Source organism: Telmatherina bonti (assembly GCF_933228915.1).
Source record: "Telmatherina bonti genome assembly, chromosome: 5".
Taxonomy (NCBI): domain Eukaryota; kingdom Metazoa; phylum Chordata; class Actinopteri; order Atheriniformes; family Telmatherinidae; genus Telmatherina; species Telmatherina bonti.
Genome location: NC_136623.1, coordinates 18,917,820 through 18,941,012, shown reverse-complemented (window position 1 = coordinate 18,941,012; position 23,193 = coordinate 18,917,820). Strand labels below are relative to the sequence as shown.

At 39.0% G+C, this 23,193-nt stretch overlaps 2 protein-coding genes across 2 annotated transcripts in view; both read left to right on the top strand.

The window, feature by feature from the left end:
- Positions 1 to 9,195, top strand: part of ephb6 (eph receptor B6) — a gene marked incomplete at its 5' end in the record, with an annotated part of 49,742 nt that extends 40,547 nt beyond the window's left edge. The window contains 14 exons of the mRNA XM_079240644.1: positions 221 to 376; positions 622 to 893; positions 1,307 to 1,388; positions 2,061 to 2,185; positions 3,011 to 3,173; positions 4,085 to 4,199; positions 4,280 to 4,335; positions 5,063 to 5,179; positions 5,255 to 5,502; positions 5,624 to 5,842; positions 5,942 to 6,091; positions 6,858 to 7,042; positions 7,153 to 7,311; positions 9,026 to 9,195. Coding sequence (XP_079096770.1) covers positions 221 to 376; positions 622 to 893; positions 1,307 to 1,388; positions 2,061 to 2,185; positions 3,011 to 3,173; positions 4,085 to 4,199; positions 4,280 to 4,335; positions 5,063 to 5,179; positions 5,255 to 5,502; positions 5,624 to 5,842; positions 5,942 to 6,091; positions 6,858 to 7,042; positions 7,153 to 7,311; positions 9,026 to 9,131 — 2,153 coding nt within the window. The 3' untranslated portion in view covers positions 9,132 to 9,195. The remainder of the gene's footprint in view (positions 1 to 220; positions 377 to 621; positions 894 to 1,306; positions 1,389 to 2,060; positions 2,186 to 3,010; positions 3,174 to 4,084; positions 4,200 to 4,279; positions 4,336 to 5,062; positions 5,180 to 5,254; positions 5,503 to 5,623; positions 5,843 to 5,941; positions 6,092 to 6,857; positions 7,043 to 7,152; positions 7,312 to 9,025) is intronic.
- Positions 9,196 to 14,395: 5,200 nt separating this feature from the next.
- Positions 14,396 to 22,917, top strand: trpv6 (transient receptor potential cation channel, subfamily V, member 6; the record flags this gene model as incomplete). The annotated part of the gene is made up of 16 exons (XM_079241066.1): positions 14,396 to 14,526; positions 14,629 to 14,726; positions 14,810 to 14,932; positions 15,742 to 15,882; positions 15,959 to 16,057; positions 17,230 to 17,405; positions 17,502 to 17,648; positions 17,749 to 17,828; positions 17,932 to 18,067; positions 19,615 to 19,701; positions 19,779 to 19,855; positions 19,949 to 20,114; positions 20,475 to 20,541; positions 20,638 to 20,906; positions 21,003 to 21,109; positions 22,662 to 22,917. 16 exons carry the CDS (start codon positions 14,396 to 14,398, stop codon positions 22,915 to 22,917), a joined length of 2,160 nt encoding a protein of 719 aa, XP_079097192.1.
- Positions 22,918 to 23,193: the final 276 nt, after the last annotated feature.

Sequence of the window (23,193 nt, the reverse complement as noted above, 5' to 3'; positions counted from 1 at the left end):
CATCTTCAAATTATTCTGACAGATACGCATCACCTTGAAGAGCTTTTTTTATGACGGGATCTTTAGGCGGGATCCTCACTTTTGTTCTTCTTGCTAACTTCTCAGTCCTTCAACATCAAGTTCAGCATCTCACAGCTTAAGTTTTCCTGCACTTTCACCATGTGATTCTACACGGTGAATATACTCAACCATCCTTGTGCCTCTTCTTGTCTCTTCGCAGCCTGTCCTGTGGGCTACTTCAAATCTGTTTCTGGCTCCATTCCCTGCTCTGTGTGTCCATCCAACAGCAGAACCAGCCAGGAGGGATCGAGTGTGTGTGAATGTCGCAGCAGCTTTTATCGGGCAGCCAATGATGCCAACTCTTCTGCCTGCACAAGTGAGCTTTGTGTGTTTGTTTATGCCCAGCTCTCTGGGACGTGTGCAAGAGGCCCCAGTGGAGTTATTTGTCATGGACTCAAACTGTGAGAACAGTGAGAATACAGTCACTGATTTTCTACCATATATGATCTGAAAAAAAAAAACTGTTAAATATTAAACCTTACCTTATGATCGAAGTGTAAACTGCCAACAATATATATGTCAAACCCCTCTTGTTCTGTTTATCTTTCTGTTCCTCCTCAGCTCCACCATCTGCTCCAGTCTCTCTGACCTGGGAGTATGAGAGTGGAGATGGTGGGGTATCATTAAGGTGGCGCCCTCCAATGGACATGGGAGGTCGCAATGAGGTGTGGTACGGAGTGGTGTGTCGCATCTGCCCCTCACCCACTTTCACCAACCCGACAGCATGCTCCTGGTGTGGAGAGGGTGTCACCTTCAGCCCCTCCCAGACCAACCTGAAACAAACTAAAGTGACCCTCAACAACCTGCTGACCAGGGTCACATATCTCATACAGGTGGGGTGGAAAAGCTATTATCTTATATTTAAAAAAGTATAAAATTGTGGATTTGGAGGTATAACTTCTTTGAACTTCAAGCTTTGTTATTGGCTCGTGCTAGGACCCATATCTGACAGGAGACATTTCTGTGAATGGTGAATATCTTCATCGTTTACAGAGGGGGGAGGCAGAACATCTGTGCTGTATTACTTCATAAGTTCCACATCAGCAAATACACACATTTATTATTTAGCCTTGCACAGCTCAACTAAATCAAATGTCATTTTTTATTCATAATGGCGAGATACTTCACATTTACCAATATATGTTGGCCTGCCATGAGGAATTCTCCAGCTGTCTTTGCTTCTCATCCATATCATGAATATCAGTGTAAAAAAAGTCACAACTGTGTGTGTTATCCATATTGACAGGTGCAAGCCATGAACGAGGTGTCAGCTTTGAGCCCTTTTCCAGCTCGATACACAAGCATCAATTTCACCACCAGCCAGTCAGGTGAGAATGGGGCAGAAAGGATGAAAAAGATGAGATGAAAGAGGAGGGAATGCTCTGATGGGGAGGATGATGATGCTGGAGATTATGTGGATGTTGTGTGTGTGTGTGTGTGTGTCCATGTGGGGGTTCCTTTCCCCGTCTCCCTTTCGGTCTCTCAGTTCCATCTTTTCTCTTCCCACTCTCTGGACAGGAGGTTGCTCGAGGTTACAGTCTCCTGTCAGATCTTATTATAATCACAGAAGAGGAAGAAAGGGACGAATGAGAGATGGGAAGACAAAGAGACAGGCAGAGAGAGAGAGAGAGAGATCAAAGTAAAAGAGTGGAAAGAGGAGAGGAAAACTTGGCATTGTGCAGTCCAAATGCACCCTTACACAGCTTTCCAAGAAACCAATCACAATCAAGTAGAGCTTCAATTAGTTAAATTATATAAAATCTCTGTGTGCTCCCAGAGTTTATTGATTAAATGAATGGAACGTCCCCTTTAACTAAACTGGCCAGCCAACTCTTTGACTGTAATGAGATCCGGCTTGGTGCTCTATAAAACTTACTTTCAGACTCTTCGGAACATCCCCTGAAGCTTCTGTAACACTGCCCCCATGTGGTTAACATCACTCCAGCACAGCTCCACTATGAAATAGTTATGAGTGATAATCCATCTCTTGTCTTCTGAAGTTCCCAGTACAGTTCCAATGATGCACCAGTTGAGCCGCGCTCCGGATTCCATCACGCTGTCATGGCCTCAGCCAGACAGGCCCAATGGGGACATCCTGGAGTATCAACTCAGATACTATGATAAGGCATGCACCCACCCACCCACACACACACACACACACACTCACACTTTGCCTAATGTATTTGTCAAATTTGTGCACATTCATATTCAGATTTACTAGAAGGAGATATCCTGGCATGTGTTACAAGCTAAAACGTTTTCCTAAAGTCTTAATGAAATATCTGAGGTGCAATAATCAAAACTAGCAGTTAGCATTGAAACGGCTCTTTTTAAGCCTTTAATGTTAACATATTTTTTCCTTAAACTTGTTTTAGGATCTAAAAAAAAATCAGAACCTCATCCCTAACCTCAACCTTTCTTCTCAGGTGTGTGTCTTAACTGAGATGCGTCAGTAACTTCTAGCTACAAGCAAATGTAAACTGTACATTATATAGTCTGACAGCTAATTCTAACACCAACTGCAAAGCCAGCTCATCTTGTCATAAGTCGTATGTTAAACTGGGCCAGGTTGTTAAAACTCAACAACACTGATAAGAGGGATGAAGATGCAGCAGGTAGTCTGCTAGTGCTTTTAGTTTCCTGATCAGAACTTGCTGATAGCAAAATAAATAAATAAGAGTTTGAACTTCTGAAGGACAGTGAATGCAGCAAAAATGAAGAGGAGTGACAAATGAAATTTGCTGTTATGATATACTTTTCTCTGTTAATCTGAATAGAAACAACTTTTCAGATCAAGAGGGGCCCAAACAAACTGACAGGATTGAGTTTTTTGATAGCATTTTCCTTGGTAGTGACCTCAGTATCCCAAACAAATGCTCTGTAGCTCAGAAAAATGTTGTGTTTTGTTATTATATGTCTTCTTTACAGTCTTTCATTGTTGTTCTTTCAGGGGTCAGACGTGGACAGTGCATTGAATATGTACAGTGAGACCAACACAGTGACCATCAACTCTCTGATCCCCGGCTCCATCTACGCATTCCAGATCCGAGCTCGAAATGAACGAGGCTATGGCCCCTACAGTAACACCATATACTTCACAACACTGCCTCTGGGTACAACACTCATTTATCACAGTGAAATCTGAGTCAGAAAAAGTGCAGTAATACTCAAATAAACTGGTGAAGTTCACAAAAAATTGGAGAGAGAGGGCTTAGTAGCAAAATGAGAGTTTATTTATGAGAACACGATCTGTGCAACAACTTAAACTGAATGAATGAAACTGAATGAGTCTTTAGCTAAAAGGCGCATGACAAAGAGACTGGAACAAGTGTAAACAAAGCACATTTTAAAAAAAGTCAAAGTGGATTTTAATGTTATCCTTTCAAAGCGGTGTGTTAAACACATCCCAAAAGTACAAAGGCAGCTCTTACAGCAGAGCATTCGTCTGCTGTTTTTTTCATGTTTAAACCTCTTTGGTGCTAAAATGAAAATGTGTGTTGACATGTTTGAGTTCACTCTTCAGTAGCTGATGCTGAATCTTATAGGACAAAGTGTTGCCTGTTGTGCTGAGTCTGACTGGTGGAAAGATAAAACACACAACACTTTCCTGGGGGTGGGAGGGGTGGGGGTTGATGAACTGCTTGCTGTTTGGCTCTACATTCTTTTAATCCCCCATTAAGTACTGTTTTATTTACTACCTATTTATATCTTATTTAAAATGTACTTAATTAGGTTAAATGTCCTAACATTTCGCACTGCAGCTGACACACCTCAGATCTTTTCACTGCAACTTTCAAGGCAAAACAATCACTGATTTTTTGTTCAATTTTCATTGTAGTCTATAGGTTGAGTAATTTACTAAACCAGCCCCCAAATTAAAAAGAAGAGGACTTCATTCAGTGAAACACCTACATGATATCAGAATCTGAAATAAATGTATTGATAAGTTTCTGTGAATAGTCTCTAAAGGAAGCTGAGGAGTTTGAGATGACTTGTCTTACGTTCAAGCTGGATTTTTCCACAGAGGAGCACTCACAGCAAATCCAGAATCGTCTTCCTCTGCTGGTGGGCTCAGTGATGGGTGGGGCAGCATTTCTCCTTGTTGTGGCAGCAATTGTGGTGGTGGTCGTGTTTCGCAGGTAGGCTTTGAAAACTTATGTATGGTCATTGTTTAAAGTGTTTGTGATGTGGAAGTTCACATTTTTCTTTAACATGACAGCAAGAGGAGAGAGAGTCCGTACAGCGACAGACTTCAGAGGTACATCAGTAATAGGGGTGAGTATTTTAGCGGCCTATAATTTTTATATGAATTAATGTAATAGAAAGACATTAGTTTGATTAAAATTAGATATTTTTTAAGGTTACATTTGACTGAGATATCAGATTGTTGGTTTTTCTCTTATTTGATTTGGTAGACTATTACATTTTTGTTTTTTTTTATATGTAAATATTGGACTGATTACTGACCAATACCTGTGAGGAATGACCAACAGACTGAAGAGGTCAAGGGGTATTTGGACCTTTGTCAAAATGATTATATGTATTGCAGAAATGGAAGCAAAGCAACAAAAAGGTGTCAGGAAATATTTAGAAATGCACAATATCCAAAATTGGGTCACAAAGCCACAATGTAGAGATGCAAAGTCACCTCAGTGGACTATAGATCTAGTTTGAAGGAAATAACCATTACAAATGAGACTAAATAAAATATTCAGCAATTATAATCAGATCCAAAATGAACTCAAAGAGTTCTTAAATGGCTAGAAATAAATAAAATGGAAACAAAAGAAGATAAAAAAAAAACAACCTGTGATGCAAATTGAAGAAAAAATCATTAAAAGAATTAACATGTGCTTTACATGTCAGTGTCTTCTTATTTTATTTGTAGCTCCATATTTTCCCAATGAAGCAAACTTATATTTATTAATATGTGTAATATTATTGTAACAGGTATGTGATTGAATGTTCCAGTTACTTGTAAAGAATTGCTCTTGATTTCCAGGTGGTGTAAAGTATTATGTGGACCCATCTACATATGAGGACCCCAGTGAGGCCGTCAAAGAGTTTGCCCGTGAAATAGATCCCACTCACCTCAAGATTGAGGAGGTCATTGGTGCAGGTAGGTCTGATACTATTTCTTCTCATGTGAAAACTGTCAACAGTTTGAACAGGTTCCACTTCTTCCCCGCTACAGCCCAGTTTGGTGAAGTTTCTCGTGGCCGTTACCGTCCAGTTGGCCGCAGGGAGGTGCTGGTTGCAGTAAAGACTCTACGCTGGGGGGCATCTGAAAGAGAGAGGGGCATGTTCCTCAGTGAAGCAGGGGTCCTGGGACAGTTTGACCATCCTAATGTACTAAAGTTAGAGGGTGTTGTTACTCGAACCCCACCAGAAAGGATCATCACTGAGTTCATGGAGAATGGACCTCTCGATGGCTTCCTGAGGGTGAGAAAACATCCCACTCTTTGTAGTTTTCTTATTTGGCATGCACTTGATGATTCAACAATGTCACACCACGTTTCAGCTAAAAAGTTCTACGCTGCTTCCTCTGTTCTGGTGTCTACAGGAGAATGAAGGGCAGTTTAGTGTCCTTCAACTTGTCGGGATGCTCAGGGGAGTCGGTGCAGGGATGCGTTACCTCTCTGAGAGGAACTTTGTCCATCGAGACCTGGCAGCCAGAAACGTGTTGGTCAACTCCAACCTGGTGTGCAAAGTTTCAGATTTTGGCCTCTCCAGACTCATGAGGGGCTTGGACCACAACATACCAACATACACCGCCTCTCTAGTGGGTCCTCAGATGTGGAGCACAATTGATTTGTTTTCTTTGATTGCTGATTCAAGGTCTATTAATGACAAACGTCGATATGCTTTTGTCCTCCATCAGGGCAGTAAGATTCCTGTGAGGTGGACAGCACCAGAAGCTTTTCAGCATCGCAAGTTCAGCTCAGCCAGTGATGTGTGGAGCTTTGGCATACTGATGTGGGAAGTGATGTCATATGGAGAGCGTCCATACTGGGACATGAGCAATCAAGAGGTAACTAAATATGTTACCAGAACAGGACAATTTATATGGAGTTAACAATGGAAAATGCACTCAAATCCTGCAGCTCTGAAATTTCTGTTCATTTCATAGAGTTTCACAATGTATCATTAAAAATGAAAGTCCCAAAGCACCTTCACCTTGAGGTGAAGGTGTCTTTTTCCCAGTTATAGGGGCTTCCAGTCATAAGGGCTTCTTTCTCCTATCTCTTCTTGTCATCTGTGCACAATTAGCTTCTAAGCAAAAACCTTGAAATGTATGAAAAACATGTCAATTTATTCATTTATGGAAAAAGTAATAGTTTAAACCTGCCAAGCATTGCTGTAATGCCATTTGTAAAGAAGAGTAAAAAAAAAAAAGTCATAGTTTAGATACAGTAGTACATATATATATATATATATATATATATATATATATATATATATATATATATATATATATATATATATATATATATATATATATATATATATATATAAGAGAGAGAGAGAGAGAGATATCGATATATAGATATATATATAGATATATATATAAAGAAGTATTGCAAAACTACTATTATTCCAGGACAGTAACCAACAGTAGCTTTAAATCTACATTATGCTGCAGTACTCAATTAAATACACTTTTTCTTTGACCTTACATATTTCATTAACTGTCAAAATGTCGAACACTCTTATGAGCACTCATTGATCAGTGACCTTTTATGGATGTCAGTCACTCCTGTCTACTACTTGTCTGATGTCTTCCTATCTGTCTGCAGGTGATGAAGGCAGTTGCAGATCAATACCGGCTCCCAGCCCCCCACAACTGCCCCCCTGCCCTCCACTCTCTGATGCTTCAATGCTGGCAGGCAGAACGAGGGGACCGGCCAGGCTTTGACTCCCTCCTATCCTCATTGGATCGCCTCATCAGGCACCCTGCCTCTCTCAAGGCGGAGCCCACTCGGTGAGCTGGCAACTTCTGCACATACTGCCACAAAACACATAGTGGGTGGTAGGTGATGGAAAATTTGCTTGAGCCAGGAATTATCATGCTCTCGCTTTTTACATTCACAGAAGCTGCTCACAGCCACTGCTTAGTCCCACCCCCACAGACCTGTCGTCGGTGGCGACAGTCAGTGATTGGCTGAAGGCGCTGAGGATGGAAAGATATCAGGATGAGTTTGATCGAGCTCACCTGGACACATTAGACAGAGTCAGCAGACTCACTATGGAGTAAGTAAATTACTGTAATTTCATGGTTCTGTTTTTTTTTTGTTTTTTTTTTTTTACCTTTTTTTTAAATTACAAGCCCTGTTTACAAAGAATTTGAGAAGTTTTCCTCAATGCAACATACACTTGATACAAAATATTAGAGTGCCATCACTGACAAAATTCATCATGATAAGAAATGTAAACAAATCTAAAAATTGATGCTGTCAAACACATAAAAACAAAACTGCGAGAGACGAATGTTTACATTTGTTTTACATCACTATTTTATTTTAATATTTGATTTCTAGTGCCATTCGGTGGTGTAATGGTTAGCACATGGCCTCATGGCAAGAAAGTCACTGATTGGAACCTCTGTTCATTTATTCAAAGGAGGTTTATTTGTCACTCCAAATTCTACATAAGAAAATGTGATGGTCTCTGTGTTGGCCATGTTGTGGACTGACAGCTTTTTCAGGGTCTTCCCTGGGTCTCACCTGCTAATTGCTGGAATAGGACCCAGTTCTTATGCAACCTTGCATTGGACTAAGCAGTATAGGAAATGACTGTTGAATTTCTCATAATTTTGGAACTCTCTTCAGCTGCTCAATATCCCTAGTTGTTATTCTCCTTGTCATGATATATCATGTATTATTAATCGAACATAGACCTAGATTGCAGGCAGGCCAGTAATAATAAAAAAAAAATATATATTTTTTTTTAAACTGAGCTGTTGAAAATCATGTAGATTAGCTTTTTAAAAACTGCAAACATCCTAGGAAGAGACATCACCTTGATGGTGGCCCATGTTTTTTTTAAAATATTCTATCTCATGATGCACCCTTGTTCTGACTGAATGCATGTCCACTGTTCCTCCGTCCATCTGAAATTATCTCACAGAACAGCTGAGAAATAGCTTCGCTTTTGAGTCAGACAGTTTGAGTTTAGATTTCTGAAGTCACTGAGTGAAAATGCAGTGCTGCCTGTGTACTGAAATGTCATGCACATCCTGCAGTGTTTTCATCCTTGACCTTTACACACTGAGATTTAGCCTGACTCACCTGACTGTCCGAGTCATTACACAATATTATGCACGGCAGACGTGAAAGACCAAAGTTTCCTGACAGATCGAACTGACACATGCATTTTGACTGACTGAAAATTCTTCTAAGTTTGGAGCATAATCCCCAACATGTTGTTGCTTGGAGAGTTTGAGCCTTTTGTGGATGCTCCTTTTATACCCAATCATGGCCCCTCACTTGTTTTTAATTGTCCTCATTATAAAATCTTCCAAAACAGTTTTTGTCTTCCCTCTTCATTGTATTTTTTTTTTTTGTATGTGTTTTTCAAAATTTATAATCTCTGGAAACAATGCGGTTGGACAGTGAAGACACTGAAAGACATTTCCGTCCCAATCATGTTCAACAAATTAACAAATTACAGATTTGAGATATTTTAACACTTGAAAAGTTTTCCCAACTTTTCTGGAAGTGAAGATTATACTTTACAAATGTAAATATTTGCTTTAATAACTTCAGGTGCTTGTTGCTTAGACACAAAAAAATCACCAGTTGTACATAGAAATCTGCTTAAGAACAACCTTTCACTACATAAACCATGAAGTGCAAAATATTCACGAATCTAACCTCCTCATATTGTAACATCAAAGGTTATTTTTGTGTTGTTCCATATAAAATGCTATTTTGTGACATGATATGTTATCTGAACACTCCTTCAGAGATGTGCAGAATCTTGGTGTGAACCTGCTGGGACACCAGAGGAAAATCGTCAGCTCAGCCCAGCAGCTCAGGGCCCATCTCACACAGGGGCAGGTGGAGGTCTGAAATCCACAGGCAGCACGGCCTGTTCCAGGGATACCTAAGGTTTTCACAACCCTCTGCTTGCTGCATCTGGTTTCTGCAACACTTATTTTTAAGGGGCACATTATATGCCAAATCAAAAGTAGAATCACAGTGCCACTTTGCACTGTTCATTCTTATAATTCTGACACTACAGCCTGAAAAGGTGAAGAAATGGGCTCCTAACCTGTCACTTGAAATGCATAACAGAAGAGGGATGCACCATGGAAGCTGCAGTCCAAGTCAAAGTGAGGTTAGAAAACTGCTGAGGAGGACTTTGAGTATTTTGTTTTTTTAAAAACTATATTTCACTTTGTTGTAGTTTGCCTTCCTCTCTCCTCACTGATCTGCAACACTATCCCTCAGCCTCTTTTTTCACTATTCTCCCTCCCTGTAAATTTTCAATTTCCTCATACCTCACCGAGTTTGATAAAACTGTAAAAATATATATATATTTTTGTCAAAAGGCTCAGAGAGCTGACCTCACAAAGAATTGCGTTAAGACAATCAAAGCCTTCTTCTACTTTTTCTTTTGTTGTTTGTGAAATTGTATCACTTCCTTTGTAATTAAACTGCCAAATCACCAAGCAGTCTTCGGTGAACTAATGAGGTCTTTTCATTTGCTTTTAGAGAAATGTATAGTTTCTGTAGAATTAAAGCAAAATAGATAAAAACTAACAATCCAAAGTCAGTGATGCAAACTCTGAAGCAAGACCTCAGACATTATAATTTAAACAAAAATATGCTTTATATATATACATATATATATATATATACATGCATATATATATATACACACACATATATATATATATATATATATATATATATATATATATATATATATATATATATATATATATATATATATATATATATATAACTGTTGTCACTGAGTGACAACAGAGCTCCCATACTGTAAAATTCAGCTCAGCTGCAAACACGAACGTCCGTCCGTGACAAAAGCCAACAGCACTCACTTTTACGTGTACATTTCACGCTTCACCTCTTTTTGTTGGATTGCCTGAAAGACACTGAGTCATTGAAGCATTGTGAATGTGTGAAATGGGAAAGATGGACACAATCAGATCAGATTTACACCTAAAGAAAGTGAAATGCTGTGCTAGTATGTACCTGTGTGTCTGTAAAATGTGTGTATTGTTCATGAGGTTGTGTTGATGTGTACATGAGGAATATCCTGTACATGATGCTGTGTGGAAGTGTGTATGCGTGTTTTTGAGACAAGTGTGTCAGGCTACACACATTACTAGCTGTTTACTTGTATGAGTATTCACCACCATTCTGTAACTGTGCAAATTTGTAAAATAAATATGATTTTATTTAAAGAAACTTGCGTGAGCCTTGTTTTTAGTTAATAAAATTAATCTAAAAGGTTGAGACTTGGTGTTACACTGATTAAATTCAAAGGGCATATACGTGTTACTAAGAACATTTCTGTCGTGTTTATTTATGGCACAATTTTTCAGTAATACTTGATAGATGATTCGCAAATCTTTATATTCTGTTGTCTATTACCATTGCATTTTGCTTTTTCTTTTTTTAAACAAAGCATTCCCCTTGATGAACTTTCACCTTCACAGCTTTAGAGACTGACCTTGTTGTACTTCATGTTCCACAGATCAGCAAGTTTCTGCAAAATCACTGTTTAGGATCTGCTGCATTCAGCAACCTGCATCCCACATCACCCATAATTGCTGATATCATAGCAGATCTGGACTGATAACAAGACCACACAAAAAAACCCTACATATACCCTTATCATCTTACTCTAAGGTACGTTGTAGAGCATGACACCAAGCCTTCATCACCTTTCGGTCCTGTAAACTGGCCTACATGAGTCAGACTTGTTTTCCAGAATATACTTGATCAGACATTGATCCAGGAAACTGGGAGTCCAAATCAATACCTCAAACCATTTTCAAATCATTTCTGAGAAATGGCAGAGAACCACATCCTACGGTAAGGGACCACTACCATCAGGGAATACATGTTTCCATGAAAGTTTTTATTGATCAGGAATGATGTTTAGATCAGTGGTATAATCAATGTGGCATCAACCTTAATGGCAGGACCCATTACAGGTAGAACACAGTCCCAAGCATCACACTGTGTCCACTGATTAAATTCTACCCATAATGCATCTTGATGTATTTATTTACACAAATAATCTGGTCATCCAGACGATGTACTTGAAGATGTGATTCACAAGACCTGGTTGCCTTCCTCTGCTGTTCTGGGATCCAGTTCTGATGCTCAAATGCCCACTGTAGGTACAATTAGTGGACACTGCTGAGCTTAAACACTATGAACTTTCTGGGCTGATACAGCCCATGCACAGCAACCACAGTGTGTTCTGGCTCCTTTCGCTCCTATCTGATAGATCAGTGAGCTTGGCTCGCCATTATTTGTCTTTGGAGTACTCTTGATAGATCCTGAGTTCTGCAAACTGAAAACATCCAAAAAGCCATTCAGTTCATCAAATTTTAAAAGGCAGATGTGAGAAAATCAGACCCAACTTGTCTTAAACTGGACTGGTTGAAGGACGGTTGAAAGGCAGGCAAGCCCCATGCATGGAGAGTGAGAACATGCACAACATGTGAAATGCTTTGCAGAAGCAAACTAAGATTAACTACTGGTTTAGACCATTTATCTGAAAACATACAGATTGTTAAATCAAACTTTATTATACAGCACTTTTCCTACAAAAGCAGCTCAAAGTGCTTTACATAATAAACACAAATTATGAATATATAAACCATCACACACTCAAGTTAAAATATTCCAGAGTTCCAGATCATACTATTGCTCTTGTTAAGCCATTTATTTTAAACTAGTTACATCCTTAGCTGTAATCCTTTTAAAACAGAAGAACATGATCAACGAGAATTATCAAATTGAAAACTGGATAAAACTGCTTAATAAAAAAAAAAATTTAATTTAGAGGAGCCAAAGTTCCAGAAAATAGGAATACTTAAAAATCTTAAATCTTGTACCAGAGTGTAAAAACTACCACCACTGAGTAAATGTTTAAACATGCTCCACTCCTGAAAGTCTCTGAGTCTCTTTACCAACATGTCATGACAGAAACATGAGAATGTCTCACAAGATGTGAAATTTTCCACTTTTTATGGCCGTATTGTCACATGGGTTGCTGCAGGTAGGGAGGAAGAGCAACTGTCTTTTAAATGGAAAGTTGGAGAAATGAATTCAGGCTTCCCCAGACCACATGCCGAAGTGTCCCTGGGCAAGCCACTGAACCCCAAGTTGCCCCCCAATGTGCCCATCAGGGTATGGGTGTATGTGTAAATGGGTAGACCCACCCTGTGTTGAATGTGCCATGTAGTGTACAATGCTTTGAGTGGTCAATATGACTGTAAAAGTGCTATGTTACTACAAGTCCATTTACGAATGCAGAGTTTCATTTCAAGTTGGTGTTTTAGGAAAAGCAGTACAAATAGTCAAGATATATGGATTCAGAATTATTGTTCTTTGTACTTTTTACACACTGATCATTTAGTAGTGTTAGCAGCTGTCATAAATGTATCAGGTGTGTGTCTAATAATTGTTTTCTGTGGTGTCCCAACTCAAATTAACACAGTGCTGTAACAAGTATCCTGAAACAGTGAGCACAAATACCACAAAATCATGTTTTTACTGTGTTATTGTTTCCCTATAAAGACATTAACAGTGGGGAAACCACTGGTCTTTATGACATTGCTTAAAAACGGTGCTCCCCGTCTGGTAAACAGCTATTATCTTCACAATACCAAATGACGGCCACATCTGCAGCCATTACCAGGGCCTCCTCCAGAGTCTTCCCAAACCCTGTTTGTCCTGCGGTTAACCACCGCCTTAGTCATGATCTATAAACGGTGAAGAAAAATACCTGTATGCTACAACCAATGTGACCAGAAATGTTATACAAGTTGATTAAATTGGCAGTTTAACATTTACTTTAACAGCATCAAAATGAAATGTGTGGTTCCTCATGAGTTAGTAGACATTTCTCTTCAGAAATGTGAACTCCGCGAGGTAAAATATACCATTAGCCTTGTTTTCTTCCATCAGAGACAAGTGATATGTCCTCATTGAACATCACGTTGCCAAGCTCTAAATGATCATTATGGTCTTTGTACTGCAGTAATTATCGTATTTGTGATCATTCCTGTTGACACGTGAATGGTGCTTAACATGTTAAATCATTGTGAATGAAGCTAGTTTTGAAGTGTTTGTGTGGACAAGATGCAACATGCTGAAAAAAATCACATATCATCTGCAAATTTTTGTTCTTTTTTTGAGGAAAGCGATCCACTTAGAAAACAGTAAATGCAGTCTGACCCATCATGCCTCAGTGCTTGGTGTAGATTACAAACCTGTGTTTCCAAACAGGTTTTTTTTTTTACACACAACTTGAAACAATGACCACTATGTGTGGACTATCATGATGTTGCAGAATTTTCATAGTGGCCATGCAGGTTTTGGTGGTAGCTGGAGGAATGCAGACAGGCCTGGTGATGGGAGTGAGATATACTGGGATGAAGGACTGGACCATTTTACTCTACAGGTGATTGAACTGTGCCAATAATTTCAAATCAGCATGATAAAGGAACTCCTGGTAGACAGTCAGGGGAAGCTTAAAGCACAACTCTCTCTGTGGGATTTCTGACCAGTGGGTGAAAGTCTACCAGCTCATTACTGTCTCACTATCTCTTTCTTACCTGTGTGCTGTTCAGTCATCCTCCCTCTCTGCCCATTCATTCTCAATCTAGCCACATGTCTCCTCCCTCCTGGCCAGGTCATATATAATAGGATACCACAGGGATTTCTCTCCTCCTCAGGGACATTTCATAGGTGCTGTTTCCAATTTTGAAACTTCTGGGTGAGAAGCTAAGGAGCTGCTTTTTTATTTGTTGAAGGTAAGAAAAACAAGTTTTCTCATTCCTTTTGTCTCTTATTATGATTTAATGTTTAATTGATATCAGTAGAACCAACCAAGTAATGTTAATGTGTTCAATATTTGATCATTTTTAAAAAAAATATATAGAGAAATGTATTATTAAACACCAAAACAGAAACATTTTTAGACTTAAATAAAGACACTTCTTGGCTGTTGTATTTCACAGCTTCTTTTTTCCACAGTTTACTAATGTCTTTCTTATCTTCTTCTTCTTCTTGTACTTAAAAACTTTTGTAACTGTGTCTTTCTTCCAGTTGGAGATCAGGCGTCGATGTCTCCATCTCTGGCCAGATCTGCTCCAAGTGAGCTCAACCACTGGTGGAGCCAGCTGAGGTTTCGTCTTCAGAACAAAAAAGGATGGAATGAGATGTTGGATGAATCATTTCTGCTCTACACAAAAAAGTAATCAAATCATAACTAATGATGCTGCTTTTCAATGAGGAAATGGACTTATTATCAGCTGTTTTATAACTAATTTTTCATCTTTGCCTTTTTGTGTCACAGCATAAATGACATTCCTCTCTTCTATGCGGCTAAATGCAACAGTGTTGGTTGCATCAAGAAACTTCTACGCTGTGCGTCTACTAACATCTTTGAGAGAGGTAAGGCAAAACTAAGAATTCTAGTCTCAATGTGTTTTTTGTCTCAGTGATGTCATCTAAGGAGTTGTAATCCTCTGACTCAGGGGCCCTCGGAGAGACAGCGCTTCATGTCGCCGTGATGAACGACAACTTGGATGCTGCCATGGCTTTAATGGACGGAGCTCCTGAGCTCATCAACGAGCCCATGACCTCCGAGCTTTTCCAAGGTACAAATGCATAAACAGACATAAACTCATATGCAGACACACATTATAAGGTATAAATCTTATCGTGCATTTAAGCAAAACTGGTTATGGATTCTGGGCAGCAGCTGAAGAGAAGAAAGGAAATGAAGAAAGCACAAAGTTTGTTGACAGAATCTAATATGAAAGAAGATTATTTAACTGACCTGGTAAATTTGTGAAGATTTGACAAAAAAAAAAAAAAAAAAAGTGTGACTATAACGACAAACCTTTAAACAAAGAAGCTGTTAGGGGATCAATTCAATCTTACCAATCAATAACCAGCTAAAATCCAAAAATTGACCTCCTCACAGCTTCTTCCACTACAGCGGTAGAGTAGTAAACAACGAAACCAAACGCAAACTTGTTTCATTAGCTGAGGTTGCAGGGTGGGTTGCAACTCAGCATGATAAGCAGCCTTTTGATATGCTGATTGACAGAGAAGCTCCAGGCTTCACTTTCAGAGAAAGTGGTGTCAAGTCTTTGTGCTCAGACATCTGCCTTGTCAGGTGGCTCACCTGTGACGGTATTCACTCTCATCACTCAAGCAGATTTGAGAGCACAGTCTCCCCTCCTCCATTAGAAAATAGTTTCCTTTGTTTATATTGTTGAATTCTTCTGCTAGGCCTCCACTTTGATGCATTTTTGAATTTGGAGGGCTTTTAAATTTTAGATTGTGCCATGTTTACTCCTTGTGTGTATTAAATACAAATGTCAGTCTAAATTTGGTATACTATACTAAGTACTAACTAACAGGCATTTCACACAAGACTGAAAGTGTTCATCTTTCTCAGGTGTTACTCCTCTGCACATCGCAGTGGTGAATCAGAACATCAATCTGGTTTATCATCTGATTAGTCGTGGCGGTGATGTGGCTACACCTCGAGTCACTGGACTGTATTTCAGGAAGAGAATAGGAGGACTTTTGTATTGTGGTAAGTGAGCATGATGTGAGCATCTGCTCGATGTAAAGCATGTGAACATTCGTAACAACGTAATGTTTGTCGACAGGTGAACACATCTTGTCTTTTGCGGCGTGTACTGGGAACGAGGACATTATCAGCATGATAATCGACGCTGGGGCCAGCACAAGGGTCCAAGATTATCGAGGTGAGAAATGCTGACCTATGAGTTAGTGAGGGCACGGTGTTGTTTCACAAATACAGCTGAAATGTGTTACTGTCCAGAGACCGAGACCTTCATGGAGCTCATGCAGTTCCCATATGAGAGCTAAATCTGCTCTAACAGCTCTAACAGCTCCAACAATAGCAGATTACAGTGTTGTGTTCATCCTACTGAGTATGATGCAGCTTTTACAGAAAAATATGTTAAAAAAAAAATGTAAAAAGGTTCCCTTTTTTAAATCAATTTTCCACCATCTTCTTTGCGAATTTACATGCATGGCATACATTGTGTTGCATTTTCAATGGTTTTAGAGGATGCACACACTTCTGACGTCATGGAAAATATTTGTAACCAAAGTTATGTCATCTCTATGTGAATGCAGATTACTGTGATGAAGAAATGAAGACTGCTTTAAATATCTGTTTTTTCTGCAATCAAAAAAGTTTTGTGTTTTTAGTTAAGTGGAGACAAGTAACGAGTTATTTAAGCAAGTTGTTGAGTTAATTTGATTCTGGGTGTCCACTAATGACAATGCCCTAAAGTGCAAGACAACAACAGACCCACAACAAAGGTTTTCAGAGAAGAAAAGCCAAAAAACATAAAACAAAGAGCACAACAATGTCTGGGGAAACACAATAACTCGACTTTATTGATAAAGCCGTTTAAAACAACCAGTGTTGGAACAAAGTGTTGTACACAATCAGCCTAAACAACAAGAGAACAAAACAGTTAGAAGAGAGATAAAAAAAACACAATAAAACAATTTATCATACAAGGAAGAAGGAATTACAACAATAAAACAAAATGAATAAATAGTAAATAAAAGGAAACATTGATTTGTGTTTTTTTGTTATTTGTTATTTTTGTTTGTTTGTTTGTATATGTTTTTTTTTTGTGCTTTTTTTGGCTTTTTCCATTGTGTTTTTGAAAATAACACATTTTTGTCTGGTATTGTGTTTTTAGTGTACCCACAATTGCTAAAATCTTGCATTTGCAGTAGAATTCTCGTGTTTCTCTTTCTTCCTTGGGTTTTTTTTTTCCATTGTGTTTAGAGCTGCGGGCCAAAAGAAGCCCAACAAACAAATCTGTGTCACTTCTGAATAATGCTCTTGGTGTTTTCTCCTGTGCTTCTTGTCTTCATACTCTTTGTCTTCAAGGCAACACGCTGCTTCATATTTTGGTTCTGCAGCCCAACAAGACAATTGCGTGTCAGGCCATTGACCTGATTATGACACGCGATGCAGAGCTGGACCAGTCAGTGCCACTCGACATGGTGCCCAACTACCGAGGTCTCACACCTTTTAAACTGGCTGCCAAAGAGGGAAACATAGTGGTGGGTGTGGAACAAAGGAGGAACCACATGGTGGAAATGAAAGGTGGAGGTGGATTATTTCCCTAATCAAGCTGTGATTCCCTCTGTCTCACTCAGGCATTTCAGCACCTGGTTAATAAAAGGCGTGTAGTCCAGTGGAGTCTGGGCCCTCTCAGCTCTCACCTGTACGACCTGTCAGAGATCGATTCCTGGGCCGACAGCATGTCGGTGTTGGAGCTCATTGTAGCCAGCCCACGGAGAGAGGTGCGGTTAAGATATACATTGTACTTCAAGAAAAATACTCACCATTTTATTGGAAAGAAGCATTTTTTTGTCTGACATTTCAATACATCTTCTTTTCCAGGCTAGAGGAATTCTGGAGGTGACTCCTGTAAGGCAGCTGGTCAGTCTGAAGTGGAATCTGTACGGAAAACATTATTTCAGGTTGGATTTGGTTTAATTCTTTCCTTTTTCCAGTATCTGACATAAAATACTTGACATGTGTCTACATCTACTGTGCTCATGCTGTCTTTGTTTCTTGTGCCAGGCTGCTGCTGTTTCTGTACCTCCTGTACATTGGGACCTTCACACTGTGTTGTGTTTTTCGCCCCCTAAAGGATGCTCCAGAGAACTACACAAAGTCAGACATGGACGAAACCGTCAGGGTCCAGAAGGCCCTCTCTGTAGGTTACAATAAAAACTAAAACTGCTTCTAATGTATGTATGTAGGTAAAAGACAAACTATGATAATGGATTATCATAATTTGTACCACACTGATATAACAGAATCATTTTGGTTTCAGTATCTTCTGCTACTGGAGTACAGTACAATAAAGTGTAGTCTGTAGATTAATTGTTTACTAAATCTACAGTTATCTAAATCTATCTAAATCTAAATAATCTTAGCTTATTGTTGGTTTGTAACATGTAGCTACTTGGAAGGCAGAGCGCCACCGTCTAGTCGTCTCGTAGCAACAGGTTAAATAAAGTTCAAATAGATAGCTGCCTCTGCAGAATGAATATTGTTTTTTCTTCTTCTTTTTTTGTTTTCCCATCTATTTTTTCTGTGACATGACTTAAAGGCTCTAAATGATTTAAAGCTACTTGGTGTATTATTTCAGTTTATCCTGTTTACTTAATTTTTTTCCATCTGTTTTCATGTGCGTGTGCACAAGTCAATACCAATTTAGACTTCAGATCTTTTTAATTAGCCTTTTTCAGCTAGAAGTAATTCTGCCAAGATGTCAACATCAGGTCTTTAGCTATTTTAAGCAGGACTTCCACTTTTTGTCCAGTTCAAGTTATTTTAAATCATGAGAGGGAAGTCACACAGCTGGGTTACAGGAACAGCTAATTCTAGTGTTTAAGAAAATGCCGCACCACAAGACTTAGAGAGGATTATCCTCATACTGTTCCACTTTTAGTAAAAGATCTCAGAGTCAGGTTTTTCATTTAAGATTAGTTTAGCAGCAGTGAAACTTTTTGCAGAGCTTTGCTTTTCATGTTAATCCAACCCCCATGATAAAGATTGAATCTTTTCCTTAACTATAAAAGTGGTCTTAGTGCTTTATGTTCATATATTTTTATTCAGACGATATTTTGTATAATATAATGCAACATTGTGGGTCTTTTTTATGAGTATTAATTCAGAGATTTTTCCACAGGCACAAGTTTAATAAAACATAACATGTGGGACTGGTCAGTATTTAGTAAGACCCCTTCTGGCACATTTTACAGCCATTAAACATGCTTTGTTCTCAGTGATGTTTTGCTCTTTAGGAAAAGTCTTCTTGACCCATCATACATGCAGTACTATTTTCTTTTTATAACTGTCAGAGAAAGTTAAGCAGTTGTTTTTTTTTTTTTAATGCTCCATTATAGATTTAAAAGTGTTTGCATTAGTGCCCATTGTCTTCTACCTTTTGGAATTTTATCTTTTTACTGACAGTGGGATGGTTTGCATCCTGAACTTCCAGATTCTTCTTCTACAAAACTTAGGCTTCCCTGTGGCTCTTTGTCGATCAGGCCCAAAGCATGATCAGTGCTGTGATGTTGGAGAGAAATCTGAATCCTTTCTTCTCTTAACTTTGCTTATTGGGGATTGATTGAATGAACTGATTTCCACATTAAATAAGGATCCACAACCATTCCATGCCATTTTACTTATATAGACATCAACCAGAAATTGTGCTGTATAGTCTAATTTGATTTCACCTTTTGCCTGTCGCAGGAGAGTTATGTGACATATGGTGACAGTCTGCGGCTAGCTGGCGAGGTCATCAGTATCTTGGGAGCTGTTGTCATCCTGGTGCTAGAGGTCAGTGTGTGACAGTTTATTTTCACGCCACAGTGTTTAGCATTAAGAAATCTCACTGACTCCCCTTTTCCCAACAGATTCCCGATATTCTGAGAGTGGGAGCCAGGCGCTACTTTGGCCAGACAGCACTGGGAGGACCCTTCCATGTCATCCTGTAAATACAAACGCTGCTGAGGTGTAAAATGATCGCAGAGTTTTATGGCCACAACCGTTAACGTTACCACTGCTGTTGTGTTGTTTTGACCAGCATCAGCTATGCCTCCTTGGTGGTGCTGCTGTGTGTGTTCAGAGCCTGCGAGGTGCAGGGAGAGGCTGAGGTGATGGCTGTGTGTTTGGTTCTGGGCTGGTGTAACGTCATGTTCTTCGCTCGTGGTTTTGAAATGCTCGGTCCTTATGTCATCATGATACAGAAGGTGAGACAAAGCTTCCTGCAGGTTATGCAGAGCTCATGCAGAAGTTTGTTTCATTCTTACACCTGTGCTTCTAGGTCAGGAGTGTCCAACTCCAGTCCTTGAGGACCACAATCCTGCAGGTTTTTCCATGTGTCCCTGGTCCAACACACCTGACTCAGATTAACCAGTCATTGTCCAGAACTACATTATCTGTTGAATGTATTTAATGAACGCCAGGTGTGTTGGAAAGGATACACTGAAAACCTGCAGGACTTGAGGACTGACTTTAGACAACTCTGCCATAGGTTGTTTGTTTTGGCTTTTGAAGCTCACCTGCTTGCGTTTTCAGAGTGAACAGTTTTGTGTCTCATTTCCTCCTAGATTATATTTGGAGACCTCACAAAGTTCATGTGGCTGAGTTTCATCGTTCTCATTGGTTTTTCCACCTGTGAGTATATTTTTGGGAGTATAAAAAAACTCATAAGAGCATGATGTATTTTTCTGTTTGTGTACATCCATCGCTGTTTCTTCAACATTCTTTTAGCTCTGTGGATGGTATATATGACCCAGGAACTTGATTCCCTCCCTTCATATCGCTCCTTTGCCATCACCATCTTTTCCCAATTTGAGCTCAGCGTGGGCCTGATTGACCTGCCTGTGCAACACACCATCATTACACCCCCCATCGTCCATGTCCTGCATGTAGCCTTCTCTGTGGTCTCCTACATCCTGCTGCTAAACCTACTAATCGCCATGATGAGTGACACACACTGGAGGGTGGCCCAGGAGAGAGATGAGCTCTGGAGGACTCAGGTGACACACACATACACACTGTTTTAGACACATACATAAGGACCTTGTCGGTTACATGGTCATGGTCATGGTTACAGCTGTGATGTTTTTGTGCAGGTGGTGGCAACAACTCTGATGCTAGAGAGGAGGATTCCTCGCTGTTTCTGGCCTCGGCTTGGCATGTGTGGGCTTAACTATGGCCTGAAGGAGTGTTGGTATCTCAGGTGAGAAATTTTTAAGGGTCCAGGAGAAGAAACAGACTTTAAAGTAACATAAAAAGATAATACATGAAGAAACGCCTCCACTATCCACTGCTGAAAAGATTTTAAAGCATTAAAATCACAAATTATGCTTTCTGGTGATACAGGAAGCATGACAAACACGACTGTTATCACCATAGTGACTCAATGCTACAATCAAGTGTTTTTTTTTGTTGTTTTTTTTTTTTTTTGTTTTTTTTTGCTTTATTACAAGAAAAAAAGGTCTTGTGTAAAATGTTACTTAAATATAAAATTATTTGCTAAACATCTAAGTCTATACACTATTAATAACAATAATAATGATCTATTTTCAGATTTTATTGGATTTTATTTCTGTTTTCATTCCTGCCCAGGTGTCTTATTTATCTCTTCAATTATCTTTTTATTTTATTTATAATTGGCTTAATTTTAAATAACTCCTCTTTAGTTGTGTCTATTGTGAGATTAAATGAAAGCTGTGTGAACATCTTGCATAATCTGTTTGCATTTATAATTCTAATATTACTAAATCAGGATATGATGTGATGTGTAAAGGTAAGTAAGTTTCATAAACCAGAGTTTAACAATAGAAATAGACCATATAAACACACTCATTAATGAAACAGATACTCGTTTTCTCCTTTCAAAAACTCTTAACTCATCTTCAATGTAAAGGATCCTATATTACACTAAAACTTATATATACCTTTCTACATTGTGTAAGTGTGCAAGTTGCCAGCTCCATATGCACTAATACACCCCCATGTCACCAGATATTCAGGCGTTTGAACTGAGTGCTGTTAACATGTTGTATGTTGTCTCTGTAGGACAGAACATATGGCATCTCTGATTTCTAAATGTTCAGACTTTGCTTCAACTAACCACTTAACACCTTTGCTCTTAGCCTCAGTCTGTTTTAAATCAGATTTGGCTCAGAGAATACACTGGCACTTCTGGGTCATGTTCACATAGAGCCTCTTCTTTGCATGATTGAGCTTTAACCTCCATTTGTGGAAAGGAGAACAGTGTTCACAGGCAATGATTTAGATAATGAAGTGTTAAGAAGTCTATGCAAGGATTTCCATGACAGAATCATCCTTTTAAGCAGTGTTCTCCAAGGGGGCTTGGAGATCCTTTACCAATTTTCACTTTTCCCCCTCACACATAAAGATTCTTCCAGATTTTATGAATCTTTTGAGATTTTTTTAAAAAAATTTTTATACAGTTTTCTAAACCATTCCCCAATCTTTTACTGAGAGACTTAGCCTCTCCATGGTGGCTACCTAATATAATTACGTGCAACATGTTCCTCCAGCATTTTTGAGACGTGCTGTTGCCATCTCAATTAAGATAAAGTAAGATTTTTCACAAAATGAGATGTCGCACTTTCAAAGTTAAATGTGTTCTCTGTGCTGTATTGTGAACAAACAATTGAGTTTTACAAATAATTCTGTTTTTAATTTAAACACAGGATCAAAATGTGGAATTGGAGTTTCACTTTGAGAAATGTCATCTGGTCTGCTCATCCTTTTTGCAGGGTTGAAGACAGAAATGACCCCATGATGCAAAAGATGCGCCGTTATCTAAAAGTCTTCTCGAAGGAGAATGAGAAGGAAAAGGAGGGACTGGAGAAGTCAGATTCAATGAAGGGAACCCCGATGCTGAGACATAAAGACAGAGAATCCAGTAACAAAAAGGCGTTGGCTGGTTGGGAAGTGATTCGTCACAGCGCTTTCAGCTTGGACATGGAGCTGGACGAGCTAAAGGAGGACCAGAACATCAGATATGTTTAGAAAGAAATCCAACGTGAACCTGAAGTCCATTTTCTTGAAGCCCGAAAAATTCTGAACGCATGAAGTAGATGCAAAGGGCTGATGCCTTTCATGAACTTGCAAAACGAGGATTCATTTTTATGACTTGTCCTGTGTAGTAAAAAGTTCAATTATTCCTGGAGTATTATACAATAGAGGTTTATGTTATTTTTGTAGCCATATGAAAAACAAAGATTAAGCATAATGTGCTAAGCTAGAATTTAGTGATAGCTTCAACTTATTATGTAGTTGCAAGAA